The 24,155-nt window shown below is 41.5% G+C and overlaps 1 protein-coding gene across 1 annotated transcript in view; it reads right to left on the bottom strand.

The window, feature by feature from the left end:
* The window catches only part of LOC147698613 (cytochrome P450 2J6-like), a 686,733-nt gene that overhangs the window by 376,540 nt on the left and 286,038 nt on the right, over positions 1–24,155 (bottom strand). The window contains exon 5 of the mRNA XM_086935205.1: positions 7,343–7,513. Coding sequence (XP_086791331.1) covers positions 7,343–7,513 — 171 coding nt within the window. The remainder of the gene's footprint in view (positions 1–7,342; positions 7,514–24,155) is intronic.

Raw genomic sequence — 24,155 nt, 5'->3', positions numbered from 1 at the left:
TTTCATTTTACAGATTCCAAACCCCCCAAGTGAGACCTGCTTTCTGATACATGATCTGTTTTGAAACAGTTTATTTGCACCTTCCGATGTAACAATTATAAATAAAGTCCCTTGACATTTGGGAAATAATTTGCCCAATCAGAGTGAATCAAGTATATCGCACTGTAATGGAGATGCCTATTATTAAAGAAGCTATACATGGCAATACACAAAGGCTAACACCTGGGTAACTACACAGGCCATGGTAAGTACTGGACCACCAACAGTGTCTGCATTTTCAGATTCAATTGGTGTTGTTTTGCAGAATGATTCAACATTGTCATCCACATCGGCAATGACTACATTTTCACTTGTGGTTTCATGATCCTCGTTTTTGGAGAGATGTGTGGCTACTTCAGTATAATTTGCACATGGAGACAATTCATGAATTTGCACTGAATTTGAAAATGTTTCGTCACTTCCACTTTAGTATTTATTTATTTATTTATTTATTTATTTATTAGTGATATTTCTAGAGCGCGAACAATGGCCCATGGGCGTCTCGGCGCTAAGATATCTGTAATATTTAACCGGAGAGGGGGGAGCTGAGTTTAATGATTAAAAAGCCAGGTCTTGAGTTGCTTGCGAAAGAGCCAGAGAGAAGGACTAGTTTTAATTGAGTGGGGCAACGTGTTCCATAACTTAGGGGCTGACACCAGGAATCTTCTGTCTCCCCAGGAAACAGTTTTAGTACGGGGAACCACAAGATCAATAAGACTGGAGGAACGTAGTGTTCTGGAGGGACAGTAAGGGATCAAATTTTGAACAAGAAAAGCTGGGCCCAGGTTATGTAAAGCTTTGTACACAATACAGAGAGTTTTAAATGTTATTCTGTTTCTGATGGGTAGCCAGTGTAACTCTCTGATGGTGTCCGAGGCGGATTGATATTTGGGAATTTTTCCCAAGAGCCTAGCAGCTGAATTTTGTATTATTTCATTTTATTTAGGACTCCTTCTTGTGCATTTAAAAATAGTGCTTTACAGTAATCCAGGGTGGACAATACAAGGGAAGTAACCAGGGTTTTACCAGCTGTGTCAGGAAGGAAGGGGAGGATTTTTTTGATGAGTCTCAGTTTGTGGAAGGCTGAGGAGGTAATCTGGATAGCATGTGGATGAAAAGTGAGGCGGTCATCGAAGATGACTCCCAAATTCCTTACCTTGCTGACAGGCTCTGGGGGAGAGCCTAATGACGAAGGCCACCAACGGGATGACCACTCAGGGGTCAGCTGACCGAAGATGACTACTTCCGTCTTATCGGAATTTAATTTTAGACAATTGGAAGCCATCCAGCTCCCAATTGCTACCATGCCTAATTTGAGATCATCAGCCATTTTATGGCCGTTGTTCTTAATGGCCAGGACCAACTGAGTGTCATCTGCATAGGAGGTAAGGCTCATCCCATGTGCACGAATGATATTGGCAAGGTCCGACACATAGATGTTAAAAAGTGTCGGACTTAGGGATGAGCCTTGGGGTACTCCACATGGCAGAGACAAGGTGGAAGAACGAAAGGATCCCATTGTGACCACCTGGGATCTATCGGCCAAAAAGGAGGCTAGAAGCTTCCTGACATTATTTTGGACACCCATGTTTTCGACACGGTCGATCAAGATAGCATGATCGACCGTGTCGAAGGCTGTCGATAAATCAAGCAGTATCAGGACTGCTGTACCCCCGGCGTCGCGGATGGATCTAATATCATTTCCGTCCCATGGAATTGACGGAAGCCAAACTGGGATTCATCAAGTAGATGATTTTGCTCTATGAACGCCGAGAGCTGTAGATTTAGAGCTTTTTCAGCTATTTTTACCAGAGCTGGTAAACTAGCAATAGGCCGATAGCTCTTTGGTTCTTCCATGTCAAGATGTGGCTTCTTTAAGAGTGGTTTAATGAGAGTTTTTTTTAGCGTGGCTGGATAAATGCCTGTACTAAACATGGCGTTGCAAATTGAAGTGATGGCAGGAAGAACCACTTTGATAACAGGTATAAAACTTTAAATGGACAGGGGTCGAGAGCAGAGCCTGATCTAATGGTGGATATAATGTCCGCAATCTGTAAACTAGAGATTTCTGCAAACTGAGAGAGGATAGGTCCATTATGAACGGCAATCGACAAATTTGAAGAAGCTTTGGTATTTTTGGCAAAGGCAGAATAGATGTCGTTGACCTTGCTGAAGAAAAAGCTGGCTAGAGCGTCACAAAGAGGTTGGGAGGGAGGTGGAGCCAGGTTAGGAGAGTGACCTGCTAGCTGCTTAGTGGTTTCATACAAAGCCTTGTTGGAGTCACTAAAGTATTTTTTTCTTGACCTCATCAACCATAGTTTTGTATTTAGCCACTGTTTCTTTATACTTAGTTTTGGCCTCTACGGAGTAGTCTTTCCGCCAATGTGAAGAAGAATCATCATTGTTCTCATCTGAGTATTGTTCTCCTTCTGATGCTGCAAGTTTGAAAATATTCATTTGTTCTCATAACAAAGTTAACTTAAACAAAACAATCAGAAGCTATCTTTTTACTTATCTAAATAGTTTTAGTCAACTTTACCCTTTTTCTTTTTTTTTTTTACTAATCCTTTTATTTGTTTATACCTAGACAAAATAATTGAAAGGGAAATAAGATAACATAGCCTAGTTTTTACATGTATCATTATGCATAAATGAATACATTGATATTCGTAGAATAGTTGTCATGATCATTTTGGAATGTAAACATATTCTATTCTCAGTAACCCCCCTCTTGAATGATATATGTTTGTTTATTTAGATGTATGTTTCTAATATAAATGCACAATTATTAATGCTATTATTCATTGAAAGGTGATAATTTAGTTTGCTTGAATACATTCAGGTTTACTAAAATGCAATTCCGAAATATTTTCTACGAGTACTATTTCTTGCCCTACTTCTGTAAATTATTGGGAATTCACGAAAGCCATGTAACTGCACTTAATGCAAGAACATATATCATGGATGCACTTTTGAGACTTTCTTTAATAATTGGGCCCCTAATTTGGTCTGCGTTGGCCATGACCTTTTGCGTTTATTACAAATCTGTCTCTCTCTCTTTCTCTCTCTCTCTCTCTCTACCTCGGCTGGCTTCAATGAGTGACAGCATTCAGCTCTTTCGTAAAGAGCATATTGGCACACAAAGTAGTTTTGTTCAGTGCCTGTAACTACTGTGGCAATGTGTGCTTTTTGAGCCCAAAAATATTTTTGGTTTCACCAATGCTTGTTATAATGGTGAGGGCCCAGTAGCTCCCACACTAATAAGGTTTTACACCATGCCAAAACAAGTCACATATTGACAAAACTAAAAAGTTGACCACCAATTTCAGACCTACTGGCTTTGCCAATGCTTGTTTATTTTTGTTTCCCATAATCTTATTAAAACTGGTTACACTGATTTTACAGTATGAATATTTTTTGGCAAATACTAGCATGCATCAACGCATGTTATTAAATGATGCTGCAAAGAAATGGTGCCTGAAATTTTACAGTAGTTTAGCTAAATGTTTTTTTTTCCGGCTGTCATATTTTTATGAACATTTTATATTGAAAGCATAGAATCATCAATCTTGCTTTCAAGCTTCTGCAAATATTTGCATCAAATCAGAGAGCATTCTGGGAGCAGTATACATTGCCTCATATTGATACACTTTGAAAACGTGTGTACACATTTTTATTCTGGAACCACGGTCAGTAGTGCAGTCAGAGCTTACAACATTTATTTAGAATGCTCACGTTATGAAAACTCAACAAAAGAAAATGATGTCCAGGGATAGATATACATAAGTTGCTACAGCAAAAAGACAAAAATATTGATCCCTTGCGTGGGAGCCTAGTCCCCAATTTTAACTTGTCAAAGGTTTACTAACTCACAAGGGCATCCTCAGTTCTTTCACATATCTTTGCTTTATTTTAGATAAGTATATCTGCACAATTATACATTTCACATAAGAAAACCCTTATACATATAAAAACACTCACAACCATAAATGTCTCAAACCTTTTTTGTACCCATCCATTTAAACCTTGTTGCAAACAGATGCATATGTCTAAGCAATCCGAGGGGAGGTAATCCTTTTCACACACTGCATAAACAGAGAGATACGACCTCTCTATTCGTTCTACTGGCTTATTCACCCACGGTAGAACGTGAGTCTATTGATGGCAAGAGGAGACTACACAGTTAAACCTGCAAGGTACAAATTAATAGAGGTGTCTGTTGCTAGACACAGAAAGCGGTGAAGTAGTTTTTGTTTTGAGTTTTGTTACCCTTGTCCTGATGAGGCCCGAATCAGTGGGCTGAAACACATCGACCAGATGCAGAGGAGGAGTCCATCAAATAGAAATGTGTATTTATGAACATTTGTAGCACACACTACACAAGTGACTCAATAAAGAGGTAGTATCTCTCTGTCTATGCTGAAGACTACAGGGAAGGCACACCAAGTGTTTTTCTTTGTTTATTTGCTGACTTGTGGAGAAGTGTGGCTCAATGGTTAGAGCGGCAGACCCTGATGCAGAGGTTTAGCCCGGGACCAGGGTTCAATTCCCCGCCTCGGCGGGTCTTGGCCTTCACCCTGGGGGCGCCCAGGAGTGGACGCCTCACAGGGAAAGCCAGGACGGGTTCCACAGCGGTATTCGTACAAGCGCCTTGAGACCCTTGCGGGTGAGTAGTGTGCTATACAAGTATCAATTTACTTGAGGACATAGCTGCTGAGAAACAGACAGCAACAGCTGTTTTTTCTTCACTGAACATTGCTTCCATTGTTCAGAAAAGGTATGTGGGTGTGAACCATTTTTGAAACTTGAGTAGATCCCATTTTGGTGCTAAGGTTGCCTTAGTTCGCCTGGGAAAGGAGGGTTTGGGGATATTCGTTTAAAGAATCCTCGTAATACTGTCATAATGTTACTATGTTTTCTATTGTTCTGCCTTCTGACACGTGTCAGTGCCAATCTCTTGTTTATTTTGTATAATAGTTAATGTTGATATTCTGGGCATTAGGATAGGATTTTGATTTTACTGAATCTTGAAATATATATTCATAGCTTCCTAGTGATTCTGTGTGTGCCAGTTCATGCTGAAAAAGGGCATGTGTTCCAATGACTATCCCAGTGAAATCTCACAGGACTGACTGTTACCTTAAACACACATCACTCAAGCAATGCTCAGTGGGTTGCAAGGTGATTGCAGTCCAGGGGGTTATCTGTCTCATGTTGGCAAATTGACTAATTGCTTAGCACCAGAGGGTCTAAGAAACCCTATTTCTGGGCCTTGCTCTGAGGAGAAATCAAGAATATGAATCAGTCACGCAAAACAGCAGTCTGCTATATTCTGTAAAGAGTTATGAGACAGGACAATCAACACTACTTGACACAATGACATTAGAGAAAGCAGTAACAGACACAAAGGCATGTTAGATACTACAAACAGCAGGCCGAAGCCAGAGAAAGCATCAGTCAATCAATGACATACAGCCATGCAGGCCACAGCTGTCAATAATAGGCACAGAGGCATGCAACTCACTAATCAGCAGAGACCCATCTGAGATGGCAATGAGATGTAAAAGCCACAGTTATTCATTACAAAGAAGTCAGTAATAATGCGCAGAGAGCCAAGTAGGACACCATATATCAGTAGAATTAAGTGGTCTGGACATAGGGACAGTATCCACTCACGCCAATAGAAGTGATCAAATGGAAATGTTAGTCCATAGGCAAAACTCGCAGCAAACTCTCTGGCCAGAAACTGTCATCACATGAGCAACAGCTGCATATTTAAAACATTAGCATTCATTATGACATGACACGATATTACAACACCCACAAAACTTGGCTAACTGACAAAGAATAGGACCATACATACTAGGCATTGCAGTCCTGGGCAGGAAAAAAAGTGTTAAAGACTAGCTGATTATAAACTGGATTATTGCAAACACTGTAATGTAGGCCTGTTACACTGTGCGTTCTTGTAAGAAATTGGGTTTCTGGTTGGGGATATCAGTTGCATTTATATCATGGAACTGACGGATATCCTCAATTACTGTCCTCTGCACAATACTAGTGAGAATCCACATTACCATTTGCAATAAAAGCGCTTTCGCCTGCAGACTGCTGGTCGGAGGCTTTCCGACCGACATCAAAGGCTTAAACCGCCTTATTACAATGAAGGTGGTTATAGTTTAATACGACCGGTCAGACCGACTGGCTTCCAACGGGCTCAAGGAGCCCACCTTCCAGTTGGAGCATGCACATAATCCCTTGCGGACGGCGTTGCCTCCGTTTGGTTTATGATGTTGGTTTCCGACAGGCTTTTCGTCGGGTTTTCCGACATGCAAAACCTTTTGGAAAGCTACTTTGGGGGCCTGTAGCAGGACCCCCATGCCTCCCAGCCTCTGGTTGTGGGCCTGGGGGGCACCTTGGGTGCCCCCAGAAAATCCCTGTACCGTGTGGCAGACAACGTGTGATGCCTGCCACACGGTCAAGTGATTTTCAAAAATTCCCATTTCTCTATGGGAGTTTGCGAATGCACCATGTGCAGTTGCATCGTGATTAGGTGTGCAGAACCGCCGACCTATGGTCGGCCGGTTCTCACACCGAGATGGTGTATTCTCACATAGTTTGTGTGCAGAAGCAAAGTAGATTCGTTTGAAAAAAACAATACTTAAAAGTACACAAAAAGCCTGGACACAAGTGTTTTGATTATTGTTAAGAAGCCTATAGTTATGTCCTTTCATGCCCCCCCTAGTGAGCTGCCATGCTGACTCGATGTAAGCGACAACTGTGAGAAAAATATATAGTATGTCAATCTGATTGCACAGTCTAATTGCATCACTAGTGGTTTCAGTCTCATATTGTTTAAACAATGGGAAGAGTAATGGCCTACATAAGGCAGATAAGAAAAAAGTGACACATCGTTGTTTCTAGTCCTCCTAAAGCATAGGTGCATAGGCCAACATGGTATTCTTTAGTTGCCCACTTAGCAGTGAAGGCTCCTATAGGCAAGAGTCCAATCCTGCTATTATTATAAAGAACATCATATTTCAGGTCTAATCAAAACAAGGTACACTTTTTTAAATTGAGGTATGGACCCACATGGGGTACGTTACAATGAATGGATGCAAAGGAATTCAATAGTCGTTCCCTGGGAAATCGAGCGTATCTCTGCCCCTTTTGGTGGGTTCCTCTCGGCGCCTTTTGCTTCAAATATTGCTCCTACATTATAATCTCTAAGGAAATATTCTATTTCTTTGTCCAAAGGCTAATTAATAAGAAAATCTCAAAGAGGTCACAATGTAAAACTCACCTTTTCGATCTGGTTAAGGTAGAGGTCAATAAAATCGCTGTGTTCCTCCTTTGGACTAGCTTTATGAGCCTGTACCTCCTTCTTCACATAATTTCGGATATATTCCAAGTCTTCGAAGACCTGATGAGTTCCTGGGAGGAGGCGTGCCAGCCATGGGAACGTCTCGTACAGCTGAAGAAAAACTTGCTGTGAGTCACTTCTGTGCAATAAGTACAAGACGGCATATTAAATAAGAAACATATGTAATACAGCACTGAAGAAGTATCCAAATATCCCTCAGTCCCTATTGGAGATTACATTTCTCGCTTTCTAAATCATCCGAACACATTTCAAAAGACATGAGTCGTGATTTTACAACCCCTTTGTTATATGCACTTGTATTGTTTGGACTTTTAATACTATTGTATCTTACTTGGGCCCACTGATGTTGTCTTTAGTCCCCCCTGCCTCGTGTGTTAAAACTGCAGCTTTTATACAACAATTGTCTTTATCTTCTGTATCATGGTTTTAGAGTGTATGTGTTGTATTTTAAAGTGTGACTTTTATGGTTTCTATCAAAGAATACCGAATAAAGTATTTAAAGTAAGTAAGAGCACTTGTATCCCTTCTTTGCAGTCTCCGTCAGGTGTCACCCTTCGGAGAGTTCAATGAGAAGTGCTCTGTAATCCTGATTAGGAATCTCTATCGTCGGAGTTCTAAAACCACAGCAGAATCTGAGCACATGCACCAACCCTTAATCTGTGTCAGGAAAGAAATGATAAAGTTAAGCTATATGTGTATGAACTGCACTGGCCAGAGGTGTGGTTTAGACATCTTTATAGCAATGTGTTCCCTTTGTAAAATGTGGCATTAGAAAAGAGTTTTCCTCATGTTTTAATATATTTTCAGACTCATCTTGCTCACCAGGTTATACGTACAGAATTATACAACTGCGTCATAGTGGAGAAATGTAAGCTTAAAATATTGTTTCCCAAAGTTCCTCATTAGGCAGGTGGATTTTCAATGCATTTCCATGAGACTACATCCGTCTCAGAGGTGCGGGCATCACATTCATTACTTTAAGTGACAAGTTGCATTGTGTAAGCCCTGAGTATGGTCTACCTGACGCCATGCAAGCTCAGCTTTTGGCAGTCAAGTCATAATTTGAGGGCCAAAGCTGAGAAGGAAGGAGATCAACCGACGATCACCACGACCGAACCACCGCCCCCCAACACCACCCTCCGCGCCTGGACTCCGATCAGCACCGAAGACACTGTCCGCACGATGAACTCCATCCACTCCGGATCTCCGACCGACCCCTGCCCCCACCACGTCTTCAACAAGGCCGACGCTACCATCGCACCCCACCTGCGGGACATCATCAACACCTCCTTCGACACTGCTACCTTCCCGGAGAGCTGGAAGCACGCCGAACTCAGCGCTCTACTCAAGAAACCATCGGCTGACCCCACCGACCTCAAAAACTACCGCCCCATCTCGCTGCTCCTGTTTCCTGCTAAAGTCATCGAGAAGACCGTCAACAAACAGCTGGCCGCCTTCCTCGAGACGAACGGATCCCTCGACCCCTCGCAGTCTGGCTTCCGGGCCAACCACAGCACCGAGACCGCCCTGATCGCAGTCACCGATGACATCCGAGTGCTGCTCGACAACGGAGAAACAGCGGCCCTCATCCTCCTCGACCTCTCCGCGGCCTTCGACACTGTCTGCCATCGTACCCTAGTACAACGCCTCAGCAACGCCGGAGTCCAGGAGAAGGCACTGGAGTGGATCATCTCCTTCCTCGCCGGTAGGACACAGAGAGTCCGCCTCCCTCTGTTCAGATCAGAAGCCACCGAAGTCATCTGCGGCGTCCCTCAAGGCTCCTCGCTCAGTCCAACCCTCTTCAACATCTACATGAGCCCCCTCGCAGACATCGCACGCCAGCACAACCTCAACATCATCTCCTACGCCGACGACACCCAGCTGATCCTCTCCCTTACCAACGACCCCGCCACCGCCAGAGCCAACCTTCACGAAGGGATGAAAGAGGTAGCCGAATGGATGAAGAACAGCCGCCTGAAACTGAACTCAGATAAGACGGAAGTCCTTATCCTGGGACCCTCACCTGCCGCGTGGGACGACTCCTGGTGGCCCCCGCCCTAGGCAGCGCACTCAAACCAACAGACCACGCACGCAACCTGGGCTTCATCCTGGACTCCTCCCTCTCCATGACCAGACAAGTCAACGCCGTCTCCTCGTCGTGCTTCAACATCCTGCGCATGCTACATAAGATCTTCCGGTGGATCCCCACCGAGACCAGAAAGACGGTCACCCAGGCCCTCGTCACCAGCCGTCTGGACTACGGCAACACCCTCTACGCTGGAACCACCGCCAAACTCCAGAAGAGACTCCAGCGGATCCAGAACGCCACAGCACGACTCATCCTGGACATCCCCCGTCGCAGCCACATCTCCGGACACCTGAGAGATCTGCTCTGGCTCCCGGTCAACAAGAGAATCACCTTCCGTCTCCTCACCCACGCACACAAAGCCCTACACAGCCAAGGCCCAGGATACCTCAACAGCCGCCTCAACTTCTACGCTCCCAAACGCCAGCTTCGATCAACCAGCCTCGCCCTCGCCACCGTTCCCCGCATCCGTAGAGCCACCACAGGGGGACGGTCCTTCTCCTACCTCGCTGCCAAGACATGGAACTCCCTCCCTACCCACCTCCGCCTGACCCAGGACCACCTCGCCTTCAGGAAGCAACTCAAGACCTGGTTGTTCGAGCAGTAGCAGTCCCCCCCCCCCCCAGCGCCTTGAGACCCTCTGGGTAAGTAGTGCGCTATATAAATGCGATGATTGATTGATTGATTGATGTTGGGGACAGGAGTTGTGGAGCTGATATACAAGAGTTCATGGCAACTTCTCATTAAAAAAAATATTTCTTCTTCAGTAGGAGAATGATGTGCATATTCACAAAGTCCTAGTTAACTTAACATGTACATATTTTCCCCAGGCTCAGTAACTGAAAAATGACAAGCAGCAAATGCAAGGCCTTTTCTTCTAACAAGTGACAGCCTAAGTGAAGTCATTTCATTTCATTTCAAAATACTTTATCCAGTACAGATAAAAAAAAAGATACATCACAATATGAAAAAGCCGAGGTAAAATACACGTGCAATCCGTTCGCAGGTGAAGCTGCCTCTCCTATATAATTCATCTTCAGGGTCATAAGTAAAATGTCCTGGGTTTGAATAGGTCAAAGTAAGTTTGTAGAGGGATAACAAAATCAACCACATAAAATGCACAAATAATGAATCCATGTATGCTTAAATAGGCCTCCCCCACCCAATTCATTACCTAAGTGAAGTAATTTTTTTCAGTTGAAACAGAAGGAAGGTCAACTGAGGAGATTTGTGTACTAATATTTGTTTTTCAAATGCATGAATTTGCCTTAGGATGGCCTCTTAAGATATAAACACTGCCCAGTTCACTCAAAGATTTAACAGCACGACTCCCTTTTTTCCTGTGAAAGAAACTGCATCAGGACAGTTCAATAACACTGCTTCTTGATAGAGCATTGCTTTGTGGTCATACACCGGGGGGCCTATTGTGATGTCGGTCGGAAAGCCTCTGACCGCAAATCGGAGGCTTTACGACCAACATCAGCGGTTTCAATTTTGACCACCTCGTTTCAATGTAGGCGGTCAGAAATGAAACCGGCTGGTCATTCCGGCTGGCTTCCAATGAGCTCAAGCAGTCAAATGGCCAGTCGGAACCAGCACGTAATCCCAAGCCGCTGTCGGGATTACGATGCTCGGTTTCCAACAGGCTTTCCATGCCTGGCTTTCTGACAAGGAAAGCCTGCTGGAATGCGAGTTTGGGGCCCCTAACAGGGCCCCCTTCTCAATGCAGCCTCCGGTTGGAGGCAGAGGGGGCATCTATGGTGCTCCCTGTTGACCCCAGCACCGCGTGGCAGGCACCTGTCAGTGCCTGTCACGCGGTGCACGAATGAACACAATCTTCCATTTCCTATGGGAGCTTGTGCTACGGCCAGTTTAAGGCTGCTGCACAGGCTCCCATAGGAAAATGGGAGTATGCAACCGCAACGTGTCCGGTCGCATCGTAATTATGCAGTCAGGACCACCGACCGGAGGTCTGATTTCGGTCATCCCGATTCCAAGATGATCGACATCATAATCGCTCCATAGGGTTTTAAGTGAGCTCAATGTGGTGTTTTTAATGCAATTCTAGTTTTCTACCTTACCAGGTTCTGCAGTCTGGAACTTGGTGACTACAGTCTACAGGATACAGGCGGGAGATGGTTGTTGGTGTCTGAGGTGGAATAAATGGAAGTTGCCAGATGGGGGCTGTGTGACAAGCTCTAGAAGCACTGTGTAAAGTTACAGATCTCAACTGTTTTGTGCAAATGTAACATATTTTTTTCCAGCTGTAAACAGTGCAAACTTAGAAAAGGGAGCAGTGCACTCAAGTTAGCTGTATTGGTTTTTGTAGTGGAAGGCATTGTTGCCTTTGATAGTCTCAGCGTAACGCCAGTGAGCGTCACTAGGTCACGAAGTATCCTACATATTGTTGTGGTACTTTCTATGTGTGATAAGCGTGCTCCCCATTCGTACATTGCCATCCTCACATAGTGCATGGTAACATCACTGAGACACTCCTCAAGCCATTTATGTTGGTGCATTCCAGGCACTGTGACAGGGAGAGTTGCAGCCAAAATTACATTTTCAATAATTGTCCACTGATAAGGTGGGTCATTGCAAAATGCACTGATTGAATGTTGAGTACCTTTAAATTGCAGTGGAGAAGATTTGAAACAGCTGCTTCACGTAGAACATTTTGGTCAACTGTTGATAGTATAGAACAAATCAGGAGCCATCTCATTATGTAGAAATAAATACATTTTTTTTCTCACTGGATTTATTAGTCCGGGGTTTTTCAGGTTATTTGTAAAGCGACCGCTAAAGAGGCCTTAGTAAGTTGTTTCTCATAGTTGTATTCATGGCAGTTTAAAAAAAAAAGAATTTATTGTCATATTTTATTAGTTCCTCATATTCAAGGCTGGAAACAAACATGCAAAATGTGTCTCCTCATTTTTATTGTCACATCCAGGAGAACCAGTCCTATGCTAGGGCAAAGGACTAATGTTGTTTTTAAATTATGCCTTTACTGGAGAAAGGACTAGAGACCAGTTTGTTGTGCATTGAAAATCTGGTAAATGAAGAGAAGAACCATGGCTGTGAAACTTGTGGAACACTAGTGGAACACATACTGTGTTGTATGGAGAGATTTAAAAGAGACACAAAGGATAAAGCTGAACTTAGTAGTGTGGTGGAGATGAAAGGGTGCTTTAAGACATATGAAGTGTCTCCTATTTTCAAAGGCAGCTGTTTCCACTGTTGGTTGCCTGGACATATGGCAAATAGCCAAGAGTGCCCTGCGATTAAAGCAATGTGCAATTGGTGTGGTTGTAAGGGGCATTTTCTGAAGTCTTGTAGAAGTGCACTCAAGGTGGAGAAAAATGTTAAAGAGGTGTGGGGGGTACGTCTTTGGGTAAACCATCAGGCATGGTGAAAATTGGAGATGGGGTGGTGGAAGTATTGTTCGACTCATGTTCATTTTTAAGGGGAAACAACCTATACAACGCAATCATTACATCACACTACATTTACAACGCAGTCATTACATCGCAACATTCTTTACAATGCATGTCACTACAACGCATCCATTAGATTGCATGTCACTACAACACATGACACTACATCGTATGTCACTACAATGCAGGCTTTACATCGCATTCATTACAACGCATACCATTACAACGCATAGCACATCTACACTATCAAACACTTACCCTATTGTTGCACCCCCTGGAGTTACAATAGTAATTTTTACCCCTACACTATCCAACACCTACCATACTGTTGCACTCCCTGGAGTTACCCAATGTAAGGTTATGTTGCAGTCAATGGGGACATTTTGGGTTGGCTCCACCAAAAAGAGTTGGGAGATCTATTTTGACCCAAATGAGAAACATCAAGTTTGTCTTCATCAAGTGTTTAAGAAGTATGAGAATTTCCCCAAACAATATCTCAGTGTATTCTGTTCGTTAATAATTGTACCACAAGACATTTTCTTCATCTAGGGTAAGCTTTAGAATGTGCTTTACAAACAAGTAAATTTGAGTGTCTTCATATGGCTGCCAAAGACACGGGAATCTTTTGCGCATGCGTCTACTGCATCTAGGTAGTATGACTTCTTTGCTTTTGGTGGGAATTCTTTGCAGCTGCGCAGAAGTAATAAAATGGCCACTTTGAACCTCACATGGTAACGCACATGGCTCTGTTCAAACTAAACTTTGCATGTCTTGCTAAACTATTAATGCAATAGTCAAAATAAATTAAAGGGATTAAGATAGGAATAAGTGGTATTCAGTGCATTCATTTAATTTGGTATTTGTAGCGGGTTGAGCAGGGAAGGGCAGGAGACGGGTTTTTGTGATATGCGGTTTTATTTGAGTTAACAGAAAATCCGTACAGGTCCTTCTCCAAGGGGGCCTTCTAGGGGAACGGCTTCTCACTCTTCTCCTTTCCGGGCGGGTGCTTTCGTCTCTGGGGCTGTGCCGAGGGCTTTGTCGGGACCGCGCTTCCTCCGCCTCCGTGATGGTGGTGCAACAGCCGTATGCAAAGAAAGGGAAAAGAGGACAGATTCAGTCCTAGGTTCACTAGGGGTCCGTGCAGGGAAAGGGGAGTGAGGGAACACCAGGTGAAACTGTACAAACGGTTGTGAGGATGTGGAAGGTGTTGGGAGGGGAAACCGGGTGGTTACACAGGGTCTCAGGTCACGGGACGGACCTCCCCCTCCTCTCTACCCAGCCCGCTATACGATTTCGTACCTCGTTTAGCCACACACCTCCTGGCGTGCGGCTGGGCAGCTCGTGGTGCCGATGGCCTCCTGACTCCCGCGCCGCCGACGGGTCTCTTCTCCTCCTCTCTTCTGATGTTCTTTCCCCCTCGTCTTCTCTCTTTCGCTACGCTCTCCAACTCCTCCGACTCCGCTCTGCTCTCGCCAACTCCTCCGGTGAACAAGCACACCTGTGTGCCGCCGAGTTCCGCATTTGACGCTGCGGTAGGCTCCTCCTCCTCTTCCAGGATTTCACATTTAAAGGGGCCACCGTCAATGTCGTCTTCGTCCCGGGAACTTCCCGTGTTTATCGGGCCTCTCCACTCGTCGTGCTGTGGAAACAAGAGGGGGGGGCACAGGATGAATCCCCACTCGGGGGTAAGGTTGTCCCGCTCTGGGGGTTTGATGTCCGCTCCCCGTTACAGTATTCTAACGTGTACTTCTTTGACTTTATTATTAGTTCGTATTTGGGCCTGGGGGAGACTGAAATCTCCATCTTGAATGATTGTACACTGCGCCTGGGGCACAGTCAAACGTCGAGCGATGACATTGAAACACTGCCAAATCCCATCTTACCAGCGATGCACCTGAGAACTTCACCTCATGACCCGGAGAGGGGAAGAAGAAATTGTCAATTTTTATATACATTGTACATGAAGTAAAATGAATGTGGGTGGGAGGATTAAAGCATGGAAGAGTAAAATTAAGGGCGGGAACATGGAACAATTAAACCAAATAAGATAATTTCACATTAATATGGTGTGATGACCTTTCCCCATCCCATTGACCAATCGAATGAAGGTAATACACAAATATTGAAACATTTGGGGGTGGTACATACACTGAGAATAGTATTACTAAGGTAGGCTTAGTCAGCTAGATTGTCCGACTTGTCACAGACCTGTCACTGACCCAACTCTGCAGCAGAAGAAGGCGGATGTTGCGGAGGTCAGAGGGCTGATCGAGCACTCTGAGAGAAGAATCGAGATAAGCAGAGAAAGAAAAATCTTATATTGCTGAAGAAGAATCGATCCATCTAGAAGGGGAAATCTATGAGAGTAGCACCAGAGAGGTTACCTGTCCTGTCCTGCAACTGATCTGATCCTTAGACTCCCAAAAGCTGGAGTCCGACTTTCAACCCTTGGCCAGGGGTTGGTCCTTGCACCATTCTAGGTAAATATAAATCTGTGTGGTATGTCCTTGTACCGTTTTCCTTGTCCACCCTTCCCAGGTACCAATGTCTTGAAAATTTACTACGTTTTTAAAGATTTTTGCTCTGATCATTATTTTCCTAGTTCTTGAGAAGTTGGTGATTTACATGTATTGGTATTTGACTCACAAAATATTGCATAGATAAAGATTGTAAAACTCTTCTGAGTCTGTGGTCATTCATAGAAAAGAGTAAATGTTATTTATGCCTATTATGCTAACAACCTGATCGTTCGACCAGAGGAAATTAAACACTTAGGTGCTACAGTTTGGTAAGAAAGGTGTACAGGTCAAACATATTTTTCCAAGGTAGACCAAGTCCTGATCCCCAGCGGAGGACTGCCAGCTTATTGTATGAATGTTTGTGGGCCCAGGTGAGTATGGTGTTTTAGAAATAACCCAAGCTGGTAATCTCGCGCCATCAGAATTTCTTGGTAGCAGAGCTATGGTTAGGTTTTAGTTAAGATAAGTAGTTAGTTGTGTATTGGAATATTGATTTATGTATTAACCAAAACCTGTTTGTATTGTATAACATTGTCCAGAATTTCCCCGGGGATACTGAATAGCGGGTGGTAAGTGGAAGTCACACTGCAGTGAGGTTACTGGCCTTGATGAAAAAAGTGTGGAAAATTAGGTGGAACTTGAAGCACTAGTTAGGGATTATTTTTATATAAAACTGAGAGTGACTGGTAGCAAAGGAGTTCGCTGGTAAAACTTTGGTCTTATATCACCTAGAAAGGGTAATACTGAAGGAGTAGCAGGTTCTTTGATGCTTGAGTGAAGAGTAAGGGAAGAGGTTTTACTCGTAGTGTGTGATGGGTAAACGGAAAAGTTTTACTCGCAGTAAAAGAAATTGACTTTTTCTTTGAAATTAGAAATCAGGCACAGTAGCGAATGTTTTTATGTTGTTAATTACTGAAATGTGTAATTAAAATTGAAAGAAACTGAGTTGTCGTAATAACTTGCAAAGGAGGGGTCAGCCGCGGTGCTGCACTGATGTCACTGAGAGCAGCGCTGGGATTGGTTGAGACAGCGGGTGTGTAGCTGAGGTAATATTGTAAAGAAGGGGTGAGTACTGAGAGTGAAACTAACATCACAGGAAAGCCGCGCAAGCATTGGTTAAAGTAGTTCAGTAAACCAAATGTTGATTGGTTATTAGAATAAGACGCACTAGTATTGGAGAAGCATTTAAGTGAAGTAAACAATTGATAAAATTGCCAAAATAGAATTTACAGTGTTAATAGACAGTGGAGTTTATATGTGGAACCCCAATCCAACTATAATAGGGTCATGTCCCGATAGAAGATTTAAAGGGTTTTCCCACAAGCAGTACATCAGAGGGGAACCAAGAACCATGTACGGTGAAAAAAGGAAAATGTCATTTATGCAGAAGATTACAAATTATTTCAAAAATGATTAACCCATTAAGACTAGAGAAAGGCATTATTATTCCTCCCCCGCAAACACCTGCATCATACATGATGATAGAAAGAGGTTACCACACTTGTGTCTGGTTCGAAAACTGGATAGAATATACACAGATGATGTAATATTAGCATTTCCCGAGCATGGAACTTCAATGGGAGAACCCTACATAATTTGAGAACTTGCATGAATGAGTTAGAACCAAGGCCTAGATTAACTCAGTATGAAGCATTAGAAATAATAGGGAACTGAGGCTTTTGAACGAGACAGACCTCGATGTGGCAGAAACTTAAGGACATTTTATCCTAAATTTCCTCGAGAAACTCGAGATAAGCAGATGAAGCAATGGAGACAGGCTATGGTAGTGGAGGGATTATATCCTGTATTTACCACGGAAGAACCGCCAGGAAGTAAATGTAAAGAGAAAACAAAACAATTAGTGACTGCTAATGGGGATCTTGAAGATTATTATTTCGAAGGTACATTAATGAAAAATCTTCCACTTTATTAGGACTACTACTAGTGCCCTGTTTCTGAAAACACCCTTAGTTCCGCAGATTGTACATGAGCCTACACAGGAAAGGGTACATCAAGAAAAGGAAAGAGAAGCAATAAATAAAAATAGAAGTGAGTTAATCCCAAAAATAACCCAATTAAATACAAGTCCTGAAGCAGTAGCGAAACCAGTGACTATATGCCCTGTTGTTCCCTTATATGGGGATAAGCAAGCATGTCCTAAAGCTCCAGTTTTAACTACTCCAATAACGCTACCCAGAAAAGAAAATATAATAGTTGATGACCAGGCAAGTGAGTGTGAGTCAATAATTTCATTAATGGATTTGCCTATAAGGGAACCAAGAAATTATTAATTCAGGAACATAACTCCTGGGTGCTCAAAAGAGGTACAGATTGAAACATCCACAGGGACGAAAAGTGCCACTGTAGTAACCCCAGAACAAATAGAAAGGTGGACACGAGAAATAGAAAAGCCAAAATCACAACCAAAGGTATTGGATATATTTAAATTAAGAGTAGAACTGGAAGAAATGCTAGCTGGGAATGTAGGAATAGAGAGATTAAATACTTTCAGTGAAGATGAATTATTATTTATATGCACAAGTATCACTCGAAATACAAAAATATTTCATGAAAAACTAATGAATTTGGCCTCAGAAATGGGAATTGACAAAGGTAAATCCAAAGTATTGCAGAAACCATATAGAGCAGAATTTTCAGACAAAGATTTAGAGAACATGAATGTGTCAGGAAGAAAATTACAGATTAATGAATTGTTGACATTATTGCAAAATGGGGAGATTTGGATAGATGGAAAACTTAATGAACAAAGAAAAAGAAAGAAGCACAGGCAAATCGAACGACATCTGAGTATTTAATGAAGGAAACAGAAAAGGTTGACAGGTTGTGCTCAGTGAATGAAGTTCCAGGAGGAGGTTATGTACATGTCCCCTGGACCCGACAGGATATTTTATCATTTACAAATGATTTCCCAAAGCTTAGAGAAAAACCAGTAGAATGGTACAGGCAAGTTGAGAGGTTTGTGAATGTTTCGAAAGTTTTATTGAAGGATTTACATGGTTTATTTAACATAGTTGTTCCTGCTGATTTATGGGCAGAATGTAAAATTACAGTAGATTGGCCTAATGATGAGTACCCAAGAGATGCAAAGACAGGGGCCCCATCAGATGAGGTAATGAAAAAATATCATCAGGTAATAATTTACATGAAGGGAAAAATTACCCCCAAAAAAACTGAGTGGATAAAAATAGACAGAACAACCCAAGAAAAAGATAAGTCAGTACATGCATATTATGAGCGTCTTTTACAGGTATTCATATGTGAATAAAGAATCCTAGGCCATCAACTAATGAAATGAACAATTAACCAAAACCAGTTGTAAAGGGAACAGTCAAAGATAAAAATATTTATATAAAAAACATGTTTTTAATTGACATAATAAAATTCATATAGAAACTGAACACAGATCAGACTATATGATAGGAATATACATATAGCATAAATCATACATTAACCTATACAAAAAATAAATAGATACATGAAAACATGAAATATACACAATATAATTTAAAATACATTTAAAGATAAAATTAGTGCCTAAAGTGCTAGAGAACACATGAGAACTGGACGCGCGTTTCGGCAGAAACCGCCTTCCTCAGGAGTCAACGACGATATTCTGGAAATATATTTACAGAAAAAGAAACAAATGTCAAACATCCAAGTTCGTGCATTATGAACAAGCAAAATATCATACAAATTAGAAGCAATAATTTAAAAAGATACAATTAATAATAAAAACATAAGACATACTCGACAATCCCTTAAGGCCCAACTGGTCTGGTCTACACATTTGTTCACTCTATGTCGGGTGATCAACAAATCGTTTTCAACAATTGTACAGTAGTTACCTAATAGTGTATAATACAATACATGTCCATTCAAAGTGCATTGTCAACTACATTGATATCAATTAGTTAAGACATGCTGAGAAAAGCACCCAAAGATGCTAAGTACATCCAGATTAAGCATGTAGACAGTGATGAAAACTTACAAATAGGACTGTATTTCATAACAGTACATCAGAGAGGGTGATATCTTCATAAGATGGTCAACAAATTATCATTCGATCTGAGCTTAATTCCTAATTGGTAAAAAGAAAAAAACACAAAAATGTGATTTAAGAAGGTGTACTTATTGTTTGTTCTTTAAATACAATGGGCCACACAAATGATATGACATAATGGTCAGACCTCGCAGAGAGAATAATTGCAAACACTCAACTGATAAGTGAGTTTATATGGGGGCCCAATATTGTAGATAAAAAGAGGGCATCAAGTGGCCTATATGGTCCATGTGGAAGATGAAAGTCAGTATAGATCGTAATCATGGTATACAAGGCACTCAATACAGCCTATCTAAGTATAAGGGAAAAGATTAAAGATAGATCTAAAAACAGCTAAATATTCAGAGCGTGGTGGATGGTCAAAGGTAAAAGGTCCGTATCCAACTTATTGAAGATCGAACGAGATGCAAAAAAGGAAAGTATACAAACTCCTATGTAATTTAAGATATGTAGTCAGAAATAAAGCAGAAACTACGGTGGCTATGACCTAAGTAAATTATACCCGGAACACCCATAAGACCTATAGGTCGTATATCGTTATATTTACCTGATAAAGAATATGTCTATCTTGCTGTAAATTTTCTGAGCTGACAATAGTACCGTGCACTCAATAGATGTGTAGCAGAGAGATACTTAATGTTGGGATGTCAACATAAATAACAATGATTGTGGGTTTCGCTGTTAAAGAGACATAACATATCAAAAATGAAATAAATTGCATAGGTAGGACTCATTACAAAAGACCATTAGAGAATAGGTAAAGTTCTTAAGGTGCTAATACCTTAGTTCAGGCAGTCTGTTTTGCCCAAGGAGCATGATGGAGGGTACACATCAGCCAACGTGAGTATAAAGTTCTAACGATGATATAAAGACTGTAGTGGTAGATAATATAGATGTCTTATTTTAGTGATATAGACTTGCAACATAATATCAAACCACTTATTCTATTAAACATAATCGTGATTGCATGCAAAAATTGCTTGCAACTTTATATATACTTGTGAGGTGCCTCTTACCTATGAGGATTAAATAGTTAGCAGCAAGATAGCGCTGTTCCGAAGCTCGTGGAGTGGGGTTCGTAGGTTAAAAAGTTTCCGAGACCCGTAAAACGTGATGCAAGGAACACATCAGCAAGCGTAGAAGTCTGGTTCCAATGTGGATATCAAGACTGCAAAGGGTAAGTAATACAAAAACCCTCGTTTAGTGGATCACGCATGCGGCAAGAAAACAAACAATCTAACTTATACTAAGTGAAAGCGCTTGCAGTTCAGTACATGTTAACTCGATGCCTCTTACTTACACGAAATAGATCGTTGACAGCAAGATAATGCTGTTCCGACGTCAGTGGCGTGGCGATACGTCCTCCGCCGAAAATAATGGGATAGTGGCCGCAGTTACTGCACTCTTTTTAAATCCCTAAAACCGGCGCGAAAAGAACAGTGCCTGATGCTGCCGAATGGTAAACAGGGGCAAAGGACTACTAAGTCGTCATCTAAAGCTCGTATACCGTTCCAAGATGGCTCTCAAGCAGCACGTCGGTGCGCGATTCATCATACATAAAAGGAAAGACAGAATCTAACGCTTTGATACACAACTAGTAAAGATTGAAAAAACGTTATAATAATATATAGCCATATATAAGTGAAGTAATCAAATATTCAGTTAATGATGAAAATATCGGATATTAAAGTCATATGGAGAACATATGGTTAGATGGTATACACCCCAAGGTTGGGAGCGTATAAAGGCAATACAAAGATGCATAGTTGACAAGCTATACCATAAATGATAATATATGGCATAATGGAACAGACGGGCGAGATATCACCTCTGGATATAATTCATTAGGTGTATATATATATTGACTTTACCTAGATAGACGATGCAAGTGACTATCTCTTTATTTATCACATAGAGGCAATATCAAGGTGATATAGATTATTTACAGAGCTGAATTACAATCTTAAATAGATCCTATACCTCTGAAACACGGAGAGGGGCGTGTGAGAGGGATGATGTATTCATATAATGTTCATAGGAAAAGATCCTATAAGATTATAGGTGCAGATTTTCAGATTCGGTTGTACTGGCAATATGGACCAATCTAAATTATGGCATTTTCCCAAGGGATTTCATGCATCCAGCAATTTCTTAAAGGTGCACAAAGAGAAGATCCAAAAGACCTCTCTTTTTCTCCTAACTTTGTCGCCACCTTTACTGTCTGGAAGTCTAATTTTTTCTAAAATTCGCCACTTAAAATCATCAGGGGTATGATGATTTTCTTGAAAGTGTTTGACTAACGGTGCCATACTCTTATTGGTTCGTATTGCTGAGCGGTTTTCCGTTAATCTAGTCTGGATGGGTCGGGATGTTTCGCCAACATAACCAAGTTGGCAGGGGCATAAAATGAAATATACACAGTTAGCAGTTTTACAGTTCCACATGTCATTGGCACTTGTATGGCAGCCATTATGTTCAAAGGACTCACCTCCTATGATGTTACTGCTGGATTTACAGGACGAACATCGGACTGTACCTCTAACTGGAAAGTTATCACTGATCGACCTTTGAACAAATTCAGAATGGATGTTATTTGCAGTAAAACGTGAATGTAGTTGACAATGCACTTTGAATGGACATGTATTGTATTATACACTATTAGGTAACTACTGTACACTTGTTGAAAACGATTTGTCGATCACCAGACATAGAGTGAACAAATGTGTAGACCAGACCAGTTGGGCCTTAAGGGATTGTCGAGTATGTCTTATGTATTTTTTATTAATTGTATCTTTTTAAATTATTGCTACTAATTTGTATGATATTTTGCTTGTTCATAATGCACGAACTTGGATGTTTGACATTTGTTTCTTTTTCTGTAAATATATTTCCAGAATATCGTCGTTGACTCCTGAGGAAGGCGGTTTTTGCCGAAACGCGCGTCCAGTTCTCATGTGTTCTCTAGCACTTTAGGCACTAATTTTATCTTTAAATGTATTTTAAATTATATTGTGTATATTTCATGTTTTCATGTATCTATTTATTTTTTGTATAGGTTAATGTATGATTTATGATATATGTATATTCCTATCATATAGTCTGATCTGTGTTCAGTTTCTATATGAATTTTATTATGTCAATTAAAAACATGTTTTTTAGATAAATATTTTTATCTTTGACTGTTCCTTTTACAACTGGTTTTGGTTATATGTTCATTTCATTAGTTGATGGCCTAGGATTCTTTATTCACATATGTTGTTACCCTGCCCTAGGAGTCTGTACTACTACCCAGGGGGTCCTTGTTTATTTCATATATTTTTACAGGTATTCAAACAGTACAGTGGGCTTGAAAACATTGACAATAAAGATATGACACATTTTGTATATCGGTTTGTAACAGGACTAAAGGCAGATATATCACAGATGATTTCATCACATAAGTTTTGTTGGCAAGCAAAGCCTATAGTTGAAATCCTTAAGTATGCAAAATACTGTGGGGATGAGATTGACAATAGACAAAAGAAATTCGAAAAAAGGTAATGTGGGCTCAAGTAAAATTAGCGGAGCAACAAGATCTTCAACTAAGTAGTCAGGCAGATAATCAAAGAAAAGGGCAAGGCCGAGGTGAGAATAGTGGGGGTAAACCAAGAGGGCGAATGAACAGAGAAGAGGCAAAGAAAAAGTTTCCCTGTCACAGGTGCAGAAAATTGTAGCATTGGAAAAACTAGTGTAAACCTATACAGAATAATAATGTCCAAAATCAAAATTTAAATCTACAGAAGCAGATTGAGGTGTCAATGAGGCAACTGCAGCAGGTTGTACAGAGTCAATTGCCATCTGCCCCATGCCAAATTTTATGAGTCAAGCCAAGTACAGCGTGGACACCGGATTCCAGGAGGGAAGTGGTAAGAATAATTCTGTAAAGCCACAGTTTCTTTTGCAGGATTAATTTTTTGATGAAGAGATTCAATGACGGTGCCTGAGAGGGGAGGAAGAGAAATGCGAACTTGGCACATCCTTGCGGTAAGACAGTCAAGTCCATACATAGACGGTAAGGTTGAGAGAAATAACATCACCTTCTTGTTGGATACTGGTGCTACCCATCCTAGTGTGAGAACAGCAGACATCCCAAACCTACCCCTCTCGAGAGAAGCGATCCAAGTAGTGGGTGTTTCTAATAAACAAATTAGGACCCCAATTACCGAACCAATGGAGGTATGTTTTGGCAACTTTAAAGAGATGTACAAGTTCGTTGTTTGCGACTCAAGTCCTGTAAATCTGTTAGAAAGGGATTTATTGTGCAAAATGAATTGCACAATATTTTGCACACCGGATGGTGTTGCAATTCAGACACCTGATGAAGAAGGAATTTACAAAATCATGTAAGCCAAACAGGGAACAGAGGTGAATGACATTTTTACAGTAATGACTCTAGACGAGTTACCAGAAGAGGTCCAAACAACAGTAAATCCTATTGTGTGGGATTTTACTGGAAAAGAAGTAGGCTTAGTGGCAAATGTAGATACAATAAAAGTAACTGTAAAGGAAGGTGCGGTTTATCCAAATACTGACAATATAAAATTAACCCGGAAATAAAGGCTGGTGTTGCAGCAGA

This window comes from Lissotriton vulgaris, chromosome 8 (genome assembly GCF_964263255.1).
Source record: "Lissotriton vulgaris chromosome 8, aLisVul1.2, whole genome shotgun sequence".
NCBI classification, from domain to species: Eukaryota; Metazoa; Chordata; class Amphibia; order Caudata; family Salamandridae; genus Lissotriton; species Lissotriton vulgaris.
This window is presented reverse-complemented; position numbering and strand designations above follow the sequence as displayed.